Genomic DNA, 12,816 nt, shown 5'->3' on the forward strand with positions numbered 1-12,816 from the left:
TCTATTAATATGTAATTTCTGTGCCTCAATGGCGATGTTTAAATATTTTCTTTACTGTTTCCTTCACACCCATTTACATGTTCCATGCTGTAACTTTAAAATATAATTCATCCTGTACATTTGTGCAATTCTTTAAATTGGGCAAGTTCTTCCAGATCTCGAAAGTAGACCTGCGAGTAGTTAACTGATGGCACTCTTCCAATAATATGCAGCCATGCCCTCCAACACATTATCATTGTTGGAACATTATCCCATGCTTTAAATATGACTTTCTGAAATTGCTACTGTGCATTCCACAGATTTATACCAGTTAACTGGCTCATTAGCTCCTTAAAAGCATTAAAGGATCAATTGCCTACTGTTATGGCTCCACTTACTGCAAGAGAAGTTGCATTCTTAGGCATTGCACACTTGAAATCATGCCTTCCTTGGATTTCTTTGGAAAATACAAATTAAGGCAAAATATTTTAAAATTCTCCATTTCGAGAAAGCCATGAATGATCACGCAATTTGATAGTTTTTACTCTCAGATAAAAGTGGAGAATAAACAGAAATTATTGCACTGGAGCTCGTTCTTTTCGTAAAGTCACCATAGTTTCCCAAAGCTGACTCTCATTAGAAAGAGAGAGAGAGAGAGATAACTGGAGCTGATTTTAACTGGAGGGCCAGCACACCGCAGGTGAGGGATGAAAGTTGACAAGGTGGGACATTCTTGGGAAGTTCAGCCAGTGCTAGAATTGAACCTGCACAGATGGCATTACTCCGCATCACAAACCAGCCATTCTAACTGATCCCCAGTGCTCTTAGTGATCCATTGGTGGCAGCACAATTGTGATCTATCAAGTGACCAATTGGTGGCTTGAGCAACAATATTTCCTCGTGAGAAAAACTTCCCTTTTCAAGTTTTCCCAACCTACTTGTAGATGGTACAGGAGGCAAAAATTAGGAAAGAAAATTTAGAGTGAAGATTGAAGTTGGTGGTGTCACATTAAAACAACTAGATATAATATAAATAGGTAAACTGAACAGAAGATGATAAATGTAATGAAAAAGTTAGAAGAATAAAGATGGCCAGAAGTAATTGTGTGAAAAAGAAGGATGTGTAAACAGCAAGAAAATGCAAACTCAAGAAGGGAAATATTCATAAATTCCTACATTCCATCCACTTTCCTCAGAAACAAGTCAATAAGTCAAAAATCAATGGCAGAAAACAGAGGCCTTTGACATGTGGATACTAAGGTGTATGGTCATTTCCAATACCTCGGAAGTGTCCTGTGGGCCAAAGCAGCTATTGATGAAGAGATCCAGCACTGCCCATAGTGTGCTACCACAGCCTTCAGCTGCCTGTGGAAAAGGGTATTCGAGAACAACAACATTAGATCCGATACCAAGCTCATGGTTTATAGAGCTCTGGTGGATCCCACCCTCCACATGGCTCTGAGACATGGACAGTCAACAGCAGACACCTCAAGGTCCTGCAGCAGATGCACCAACGCTGCCTGCACAAGGTCCTGCAAATCCGCTGGGAAGACATACCAACATCAGCGACCCGACCAGGCCAACATTCCCAGCATTGAGGCACTGACCCCCCCTTGATCATCCGCCTGACCAATACAAGATTTCCCAAGCAGGTGCTCTACTCCCAGCTCCGTAACAGCAGGCAAGCCCCAGGTGGACACAGGAAGCGCTTCAGGGATATCCTCAAGGCCTCACTGGGCAAAGTGTGGCATTTCCCACTGACATCTGGGAATCACTTGCTCAAGACCATCCAAAGTGGAGTAGGAGCATCCAGGAAGGTGTCGAGTTCCTCAAGACCTGCCATCTGGAAGAAGCGGAAGGTGAGCATAAACAGCGTAATTGCGCGCTGCCACACCAAGCCCCACCCACCTCCTGTCCATGACCACCTTCTGCCCCAAGTGTAACAGAGCCTGCAGTAGCCAAAGCAGTCTGTACAGCCACCTACAGACTCACCCTGAGAGTGGGAGAGCATCATCCTCATCTGCGAAGGACCACCAATGGTGATGATGAGGATGATGATAATGCTAAGGTGGATGCTGAAAGAAAACCACATACCCCTGTTTTGAGAAGATTTGTAGCTCAGGTTGAGGTTTTGGATGTAGGTTTGCTCGCTGAGCTGAAAGGTTCATTTCCAGACGTTTCGTTACCTTATTAGGTAACATCTTCAGTGGACCTCATACGAAGTAATGTTGAAAATTCCTGCTTTCTATTTCTATGTTTGGGTTTCTTTGGGTTGGTGATGTTATTTCCTGTGGCAAAGTCACTTCCTGTCCCTTTCTCAGGGGGTGGTAGACGGGTTCTAACTTGATGTGTTTGTTGATAGAGTTCCGGTTGGAACCTGTTAGAACCCATCTACCACCCCCGAAGAGAAGGACAAGAAGTGACTTCACCATAGGAAATAACATCACCACAGGAAATGACATCACCAACCCAAAGAAACCCAAACATAGAAATAGAAAGCAGGAATTTTCAGCATTACTTCACATGAAGTCCACTGAAGATGTTACCTAATAAGGTAACGAAACATCTGGAAATGAACCTTTCAGCTCAGCGAGCAAACCTACATCGAATACTCCCTGTCCAGAGTATTAAAAAAATGGTGAAAGGCTTGAAATTACAGGAGACAAAAGGAAGTCACACATAGAAAAGAAGATGGCAATATTTTGACCATTTGGTTAGAGCTGGAAAGCACATTCTACAGGGCAAAGTGAAGGGCTGCTGATACAGAGGTTGACCTAGGAATATTGGATGATGGATGTTACCGTCTCCATGTTGAGCACTACCTAGGGGAAGTATTGAAGGTGGCAAGGGCACAGAATGGCAAGGGAACTTAAATGTGCATCACTAAGAATAGCTCAACAACATCTCTACTGACTGAACTGGCTGGGGATATAATTGCTGGAATGTGCAAACGGCAAACTGTGATGGAATCTACAAGAGGGAAAAAAAACCAAATCATCCTCAATTTACCCATTGCCGATGCATCTGTTCATGGTAGTATCAGCAGGAAAGACCATTGCACTGTCCTTGTGGAGACATTGTCTCATCTTTACACTAAAGATTCTCACCACTGTGAGGAATGATATCAATTTCGGACAGAGCTATGAGGTGCTGTCATCCATCACTGAAAAGGAGTGTCTACAAAAATAACCCAAGTCTATGATCGGTACTTTGATGCAAAAGATTCAGCTAAAGCATTCACGAGTTTCTTCAGCCAGAAGTGCTGAGTGTGTGATATATCTCAGACTTTTTCTGAGATCCCTAAAGCCACAGACGCCAGTCTTCAGCCAACTTGGTTCACTTCATGTGGTATCAATAAATGGCAGAAGGCATTGGATATTGCAAAGGCTACAGGGCCTGAGAGCATTCTGGCAATATTTCAGAACACATGCACTCCAGAACTAGCTGTGCCCTTAGCCAAGCTGTTCTAGTACGATCACAACATTGGTAAATGCCTGAAAAGTGAAATATAGCCCCAAATATGCTGTCCACAAAAGGAAAGCCAAATCCATCCCATCCAATTACCATCCTATCAGCCTACTCTCAATCATGATGCAAGATGTCTCAACAGTGCTATCATGAGGCACTTAGTCAGAAATGTACTCAGTGACCAGTTTGGGTTCCACCAAACCCATAAAGCTTCTGATCTCAGTACAAGACCCAAGCACTTGATCATGGACAAAAGAGATGAGCTCAAGAAGGAAATAAGAGTGTCTGCTCTTAGCATCAAGGCCTCATTTGACCAACTGCGACATTAAGAAACCGGAACAAAATCAGAGGAATCAGAAGAGAACTCTCTGCTGGTTGAATTTATACCTGGTACACATGAAGACACTCTTGGCTGTTGAAAGTCAGTTATCTCATCACTGCTAGAGGTCCTCAGGGTGGTGCCATAGGACAAATCATCTTCAGCTGCTTCTTCAATGATTTCCGCATCACCATATGGTCAGAAATGGGGATGTTGTCTGATGATTGCATAATGTTCTTCAGATGCTGAAGCAGTCTATGTTCAAATGCTGCCAGACCTGGACAACATTCAGATTTGGGCTGATAATTGGCAAGTAACATTCATGTTTCACAGGAACCAGGTAATGACAATCTCCAACAAGGCAGAATCCAACTATCATCCCTTACATTCAATAGCATTACGATTTTTGCAAGGCTTCACTTAGAGGTCGCCACTGATGATGTTACCTAGCCAGGTAATGAAACGTCTGGATATCAAACCTACAGCTCAGCGAGCAAACCTACACTCTAAGCATTACGATCTCTGAATTGCTAATAGGGGGTAATTAGTATTGACCAGAAACTGAAATAGACCAGGCATATAAATACCATTTCCTACATGAGCCGGCCAGAAGCCTAGAATCTATAGTGAGTAGCCCATTACCAGCCTTCCCAAAGCCTGTTCATCATGGACAAGGCACAAGTCAAGTGTGTTTTCTAATACTCTCCACATGCCTGGATGAGTCAGCACCAACACCTCTCAAGTAACTCATAATTATCGAGGACAAAGAAGCCTGCTTGACTGTCATGTCATCCAACATCTTCAACATTCACTCCTTCTACTACTGATGCAGAGCGGCATCAGTGTGTACCATCTACAAGATGTACTGAATTTGCTTATCAAGGCTCCTTAGCTACTACCTTCCAAACCCATGACCTCTACCATCTAGAAGGATATGGGTACCAGATGTAAAAGAACCCCACTGCAAGTTCCCATCCAAGGCACTCACCATCCTGACTTGGAAATGTATCACCGTTCCTTCAGTGTCAGTGTCAAAATCCTGGAACTTCCTCTTTAATAGTCTATTTATCCCTTTTGGACCTGTACAATTCTAGAGTCAGCTCACCATTTTTGATGGCAATTAGGGAAGGGTAATAAATGCTGGCTCAACCAATTATGCCAAAATACAGTGACTGAATGCAAAACACAAGTAAAAGTGCTATACAATTTGTGACATTTTGTCAAAAGCCGTCATTGCCTGCTTCACATTTTTTGACCCCTTAGCCGGGTTATAGTGAGCCATGGTACTGCAAGAACCAAATCCATCAGAACATACCCAGTGCATTGCATCTTGTCCTTCTGCAGTTCTAACTGGACTAATGTTGTTGATACACCAATGCCTTCCAGTCATTGCTGACATCTGCTTCAAATATATGCCTGGTACAAAACTTGTACATATGTTTGTTATTGTTGCAATGATGCTCTGTGATGGAAAGTGTAAAAGTGTTGATTTCTTTTACATTTTTGTCTGTATTAGAGTTCCTGTCTGTTTTCTTTACACTCTTGCCTGTCAGTACAGTCCCTACTTCATACACAATCCCAAAAATGATTCATTTAAAAATGGCCTATTGTCTTTAAAATTCCACTGGGATAGATGATTTAAAACTTGTGTAGATTAGCATTAGTCACAAACCCAGCAAAATATTCATAAACATTTAACAACATTCCAGGGATCACATCTTTGGAAAAATGTCAGAGCACTCGTGTTTTTTAATGGTCGCTCCTGTTTAGATTCCACCCCCCACCACTCTCCAGTAGAATATGGTCCCATTAAGAATGGAACATGACAAATAATTACTCAACCAAACTTTTCAACATCAGGAAAATGAGAGGGAATGCTCAGTTAAACATTGCAACAAACTGAATTCAACCTGTCAAATGTGAGTTTGGTTTTGCACCTTCACCACCCCCTCCCCCCACATGAGACAGTTTAGCTCCCCATCCCCCCATGAGAAGGTATAGCTCCCCCCCTCCCAATCCCCCCATGAGACGGTATAACACACCCCTCCCTCCATGAGACGATATAACTCCCCCTCCCCCCCATGAGACGGTATAACTCCACCCTCCCCCTCATGGGACTGTATAACTCCACCCTCCCCCTCATGGGACTGTATAACTCCACCCTCCCCCTCCCCCCATGGGATGGTATAACTCTCCCCTCCCCCTATGAGACTGTAACCCCCCCACGAGACAGCATAACACGTCCCTCCCCCCATGAGACGGTATAACACGCCCCTCCCCCCATAAAACTGTAACCCCCGCATGAGACGGTATACCTCCCCCTCCCCCCATGAATCTGTAACTCCCCCCATGAGACGGTATACCTCCCCCTCCCCCCATGAATCTGTAACTCCCCCCATGAGACGGTATACCTCCCCCTCTCCCCATGAGACGGTATAACACGCCCCTCCCCCCATGAGACTGTAACCCCCCCATGAGACGGTATACCTCCCCCTCCCCCCATGAATCTGTAACCCCCCCATGAGACGGTATACCTCCCCCTCCCCCCATGAGACGGTATAACACGCCCCTCCCCCCATGAGACTGTAACCCCCCCATGAGACGGTATACTTCCCCCCCTCCCCCCATAAAACTGTAACCCCCCATGAGACGGTATACCTCCCCCTCCCCCCATGAGACTGTAACCCCCCCCCCCTCATGAGACGGTATACCTCCCCCCTCCCCCCCCCCCATGAGACAATATATAAAAGTACAGGTATTGCAGGTATCATTGGAATCAATGCAATGGGTCTGCCTTCACCCTGGTCAGTCTCACCATTGTAACTGGCAATAAACACACTCACTACTACTCTGAAGAGGCATATAGGTATTCTGCGGGTGTGAGTGTTATTCTGTCCGTTCCTCGAGGAAAATAACATGTTTTGCTGTGTTTGTGTGTGTGTGAGGAGGGGCCGTTTGAAACTGGACACTGCGAGGCTTAAGTGATCTCTGTGGGATTGAACGGATCTCCCTTGTTTGATCTTCAGGGGGAAAAAGTCTGAGGAGGCATGGGGAGAGCCAACAGCGCCACTCTGCAAAACCACCCAAAATCACAACCCATCCAAAACCCAGCGCTAACGGTAGGAAACGAGGGAAGTGAGTTTCATGTTGTGAACGCTGTTTATTCCCCAACCCACACACCCTTTTGTTTATTTAGGATAAATCTTACTGCGGGGCCGCTGTGCTTTCTCCTGATCACTTCACGCCTTGTGCTGTCTTATTTTTTTTAAGGCTGTCATCGGTCAGAGAGTGAGAGCTAATTGTGACTTCAAAGTAGGTTTTCTTCCTGCAGAAATGTTCACCCCACCCTCCCTGGCAAACTTGCTTGATGGCGCCGTCGGTTTTTTTTTAAGAGCATGAAGTCATTAAAGCTGGGGGTTTGTGATTTCATTTTAAAGCATGCCCATTAAAGTGAGGTCCCTTTCTTTACCCCGGAGCCAAACAGTTACGACAAAAGCACTAGTCGGGATGTCGTTAAGTTGATGCCACATAGCGCCGGACTCTCAATTTCAGCCTAAACTTCACCCACAACACACACGCCTCCTCAGAAAATAGCCACACATTGGGACTGACAACATTTAACAGAAAGCGAGCCTTAGTGTTGCAAGATTAGGGGGAAAAATGCATTCGGGTGACAGTCTCTGGAAATTCCTACACAACAGTCGCTCAGGAAATGGTAAAGTTACCATCACTTCCATTTGACACTTCAAACGACTAACGTGCAAATTGCCCTCGCGTTAAGGACCCATTCTCTGCTGGGATTTTAAGTGTGGGTGTACCGAGCGAATAGGGAGGGAGAGGGTTCGAAAAAGATTTACCAGGATGTTGTCTGGACTTGGAGGGTCTGAGTTATAGAGAGCCTGGGACGTTTTGTTTTCACTGGAGCGTAGGAGGTTAACCTCTGTTGAGGTTTATCAACTCATGAGGGGCATAGTCAAGGTCCTTTCCCTACTGGGGGAGTTCAAAACTTAGGGAACGTATCTTTAAGGTGAGAGGAGAAAGTTTTAGGAGGGACCTGAGGGGCAACATTTTCGAAGAGAGAGAGTAGTTAGTGTGTGGAATGAACTGTGGCTCAGTAAAACTGCCTCACAAACTGGGTCCCAGGTTCAATTCCAACCTCGGGCAGCTGCCTGTGTGGAATTTGCACATTCTCCCTGTGTCTGCGTGGGTTTCCTCCCACAGTCCAAAGATGTGCGGGTCAGGTGAATTGGCCATGCTAAATTGCCCATAGAGTTAGGCGCATTAGGCAGAGGGAAATGGGTCTGGGTGGGTTACTCATCGCACTTGTTGGGCCGAAGGGCCTGTTTCCACGCTGTAGAGAATCTAATCTAAACTGCCAGAGGAAGTGACAGATATAGTTACAACTACTTGGACAGGTACATGAGTAGGAAAGACTTAGAGGGATATGGGTCAAGTGGGATTAGTTCCGTTTGGTCGGCGTGGATGAGTTAGACAGAAGGGTCTGTTTCTATGACTCCATGCCTCCTCCACCCCATTGTAGCGACCCCCAGGCTTGCAGCTCTCCGTGTTAAAAACAATGTGAATCGCTCTCACCTTACACGCGGTACTGTTTTAACCCTGAAACTGTGGCAATCTGTGATCCACCAACTTGTGGTGTGAAAGGCAGTGGGGGGGGGGGGGGGAGAATCGATTGAGGAAATTGGATCTAAATCTGTTCACGTTTTTGAAAGACAAACCGATTCCTCGACACCCTGCAGGCAGAGGAAGCATCCAGTGTTCGGCTCTCCGGGACTTGCGATCAAACAAAATTGGAAAGAAATACAGACGGAGACGCCGTGTCTTCGGTCCACCTGTAAACACCGCATTGTTCTCGCTCGGTTCAAAATGAAAACTCGGATCGGTCGGGGGGGGGGGGGGGGTGGAAAGGCTCAGAAACCACGTCTAGCGAGAGTAGGTTTAATGCTGTCTGAAGGTAAACACTCCACAGAAATAAATTGATGTAAATTAAACGCAGTTTGCAAAACCCTGTATAAATAACTTTGCGTAGTGCAATAGACAATTGGATCTTATTCCACATCAAGTTAAAAATCACACAACACCATGTTATAGTCCAACAGGTTTATTTGGAAGCACACTAGCTTTCGGGACGCTGCTCCTTCATCAGGTAGTTGTTCACATAGGTCAGTGCTTTAACAAATAATTGATCATGTTGAAGATCCAATGTGTCTATTGCACGATGCACTATCTGAGAGAGTGGATTTCTAAACAAAATGTTGGAGGTTAGTAACTAATATGAATGAGTTCAGATGATGGTGGTCTCACCCTATCAGTTTCCTGAGGGGTGTTCGCTTCCCTGGGCTCTGTCTGTTTAGCTGCCGGTTCCTCAGCTGGGAGCCACTCGCCGTGATCCTGTTCCTCAGGGAGCCCGGGGACAGCGCGCTCGGTCCAGGTGAGCCCTTGCCTGCGGCCGCCTCCCGTTCCTGGCTCGAAGCTGCTGCCCGGCCGTCCCACGCTGTGCTCCGGGCCGCCCCGTACTCTATCCGAGCGCTCTCCCGGGACGACACGGCGCTGATCCGGGACGTGATGGGGCGGCCGGTCCGAGCGGAGGCAGCCCGGGGAGAAGCAGCATCGCTCGGCCGCAGGGCGAGGGGATTGACCCGGGCTGCGGTGCGGCTTCCCCATCTCGCTGTCAGGTTCAGGGCTGGAGACCTGCTGTTCAAGCTCCGCTGAGACGCACCGCGGACCACGAAGCTGCCCCAGACCACCAGGACTGACATACCAATCCAGAAGCGGCTGTACTGCATCTTTCCCCGCTGGGCGAATTCCAAATAGCAGCTGTTCACTTTAAAAAGAAAAAGTCCTTTTCCCATGAAATCCCAAAGCGTCCTTCAGTAGAAAGCAACACGCACAACACCAACACAAACTTCCAAAGCAAAAGTCTTCCTGTTCTTAAAATCTGAAAAGTGCTTTCTTGACAGAAGATTGCAGGCGGTGATAGAGTCTGTTACATGCGGGTGACTGTCAGGATCCCCAGTAACTAACTGTGGGTCGGAAAGTAATCCTCTCCTTTGCCGTGTGGAGTGTCTCAACCGACTCTCGCTTTTCTTTCAGATTCTTTCTGAAACACTCGTTACGTGTAGAGGACGCTGTAGCCCACTCTCAATGAACTGTGACGTCGGGACAGAACCTAATTTAGAGATGGTTTGGGTGTTTTTTTTTAAAAAAAGAGATCCATGTGTTTATCCTTTTGACTGGCAAGGCAGGAGGTGTCACCCATTATGTTCGCCCAGTCCAGCAACAGTTCCAACTCCCCCTTGCCAAGTGCAATGTTGTATATTACCCTGCAGTGGGACACTCGGGACCAAACTAAATTACCGGCAACACCTTTCCTTGAATGCCTTGCTTAACCACGTATTCCAATTATTAAAAGTTAATCTTGCAGCAAGGGAGCTTGAGGTGGGAGATGAGCCGGCTTGCTTCTTCTGAGTTTGATACAAATGCAGAGGTCAACTGTGCAGGGACGGGACAAGTTGGATTTGAGAATGAACCTCAACAAAGCCCACTCCCAATTAAGCATGCACTTATGTCGTCAGTTTCGAGGTCAAATAAATCTAACTTTCTGGAGGGATTTATTTACAGCTGCCTAGATTTGTAAAAGTACTTTGGACGGTTTCCAGGTCTCTCTCTCTCTCTCTTTTTAATGATCTTTCCCTCCGGGCGCTGACAATCACTTCATTTCCCTCTTTAGCTGAATCCAAACACGGAGGCTGCCGCTTTCAAGAGATGCAGCAACATATCAAGCACAGAGCCCTCGGCCCCGGGGCGGATCTGTGCTGGGATACATGTTCAAAACAGCTCCACTGCTTGGCTTTCTGGTTCAGCACCCGCTGACACGGAGTAAGCCACACTTTCCTCTCATCACCAGAGAGAGAGGTCATGGGCATCGCTAGCTGGACCTGCTTAATTTCCCATCCCGAATTGCCCCTGGATCTGAATGGTTTATCGTATCCCTAAGGAGTGGAAGCAGGCCATTTGGCCCATCAATTCTGCACTGACCCTCTGAAGAGCATCCCACCCACATCCAACCCTCATCTCTGCATTTCTCTGTCTTTCATAGGATCATAGAGTCCCTACAGTGTGGAAACTGGCCCTTCAACCCACCACTCCATCCTGACTCTCCAAAGAGTATCCCCCCCAGACCCATTCCCCTATCCTATTATTATTCTACATTTACCCCTGACTAATGCACCTAACCTATATATTCCTGAATGCTCGGTGCAATTTAGCGTGGCCAATTCACCTAACCTGCACATCTCTGGATTGTGGGAGGAAACTGGAGCACCCAGAAGAAACCCATGCAGACACAGGGAGAATGTGCAAACTCCAGACAGTCACACAAGGTTAGAATTGAACCTGGGTCCCTGGTGCTGTGAGGCAGCAATGCTAGCCACTGAGCCACCGTGCCTCCCACAGTGGAGGAAACCAGAGTACGCAGATTCACTTAACCTGCACATCTCTGGATTGTGGGAGGAAACTGGAGCACCCAAAGGAAACCCAAACAGACATGGGGAGGATGTGCAAACTCCACACAGACAGTTACCCAAGGGTGGAATTGAACCCAGGTCCCTGGAGTTGTGAGGCAGCAGTGCTAACCAATGAGGCACCTTGCCAGTGGCTTGTTAGGGCCATTAGGCTGTGGGTGTGGAGTCACATGTAGACCAGACCAGGTCAGGATGGCAGATTTCTTTCCCTAAAAGACATTAGTGAAGCAGATGGATTTTTACTACATTGAGAATGGTTAATTCATAATTAATAATGGTATCATGTCACTATTACTCTAGCTTTATCAGGGCTCTGGTGGTGCAGTGGTAGTGTCCCTACTTTTGACCCATAATCCCTTGTCTCACCTGTTCCAGAGGCATATTATAACATACCTGTACGAGTTAATGAAAAATACTACAGATCAAACCATGAGTATACCGCTCTTGTGCTGCAGTGCTGTACCTACCTTCAAGCCTGGACAACTAGATTCAAGTCCCACCAGCCCTCAAAGAATACAATAACGTTGCTGAACAGGTTGGTTAGAAAATATCTACACCAGTTTTTTAATTCCAAAGTTATGAATTGAATTCACATTTCATCATCTACCATTGCAAGATTCACACACATGATCCCAGAACCTTAGCCTGGCTTATTGGATTACTAGGAGAAAGTGAGGACTGCAGATGCTGGAGATCAGAGCTGAAAATGTGTTGCTGGAAAAGCGCAGCAGGTCAGGCAGCATCCAAGGAACAGGAGAATCGACGTTTCGGGCATAAGCCCTTCTTCAAGAATGAGGAAAGTGTGTCCAGCAGGCTAAGGTAAAAGATAGGGAGGAGGGACTTGGGGGAGGGGCATTGAAAATGCGATAGGTGGAAGGAGGTCAAGGTGAGGGTGATAGGCCAGAGGGGGGTGGGGGCGGAGAGGTCAGGAAGAAGATTGCAGGTTAGGAAGGCGGTGCTGAGTTCGAGGGATTTGACTGAGACAAGGTGGGGGGAGGGGAAATGAGGCAACTGGAGAAATCTGAGTTCATCCCTTGTGGTTGGAGGGTTCCTAGGCAGAAGATGAGGTGCTCTTCCTCCAACCGTCGTGTTGCTATGGTCTGGCGATAGAGGAGTCCATGGACCTGCATGTCCTTGGTGGAGTGGGAGGGGGAGTTGAAGTGTTGAGCCATGGGGTGGTTGGGTTGGTTGGTCCGGGTGTCCCAGAGGTGTTCTCTGAAACGTTCTGCAAGTAGGCGGCCTGTCTCCCCAATATAGAGGAGGCCACAGCGGGTGCAGCGGATGCAATAAATGATGTGTGCGGAGGTGCAGGTGAATTTGTGGTGGATATGGAAGGATCCCTTGGGGCCTTGGAGGGAAGTAAGGGGGGAGGTGTGGGCACAAGTTTTGCATTTCTTGCGGTTGCAGGGGAAGGTGCCGGGAGTGGAGGTTGGGTTGGTGGGGGGTGTGGACCTGACGAGGGAGTCACGGAGGGAGTGGTCTTTTTGGAACGCTGATAGGGGAGGGGAG

General features: G+C 46.9%; 1 protein-coding gene across 2 annotated transcripts in view; it reads right to left on the reverse strand.

Annotated features, from left to right (window-relative positions):
* Positions 1–10,392, reverse strand: part of LOC122553394 (latent-transforming growth factor beta-binding protein 2-like) — a 465,241-nt gene extending 454,849 nt beyond the window's left edge. For both annotated transcript variants that reach the window (XM_087989653.1, XM_087989652.1), the window contains exon 1: positions 9,089–10,392. In XM_087989653.1, coding sequence (XP_087845779.1) covers positions 9,089–9,636 — 548 coding nt within the window. In that variant the 5' untranslated portion in view covers positions 9,637–10,392. The remainder of the gene's footprint in view (positions 1–9,088) is intronic.
* Between the last annotated feature and the right edge of the window lie 2,424 nt (positions 10,393–12,816).

The sequence above is a fragment of the Chiloscyllium plagiosum genome, unplaced genomic scaffold, assembly GCF_037043375.1.
Source record: "Chiloscyllium plagiosum isolate Xiang-an unplaced genomic scaffold, Cpla_swu_hap1 HiC_scaffold_8, whole genome shotgun sequence".
In the NCBI taxonomy this organism is placed as follows: domain Eukaryota; kingdom Metazoa; phylum Chordata; class Chondrichthyes; order Orectolobiformes; family Hemiscylliidae; genus Chiloscyllium; species Chiloscyllium plagiosum.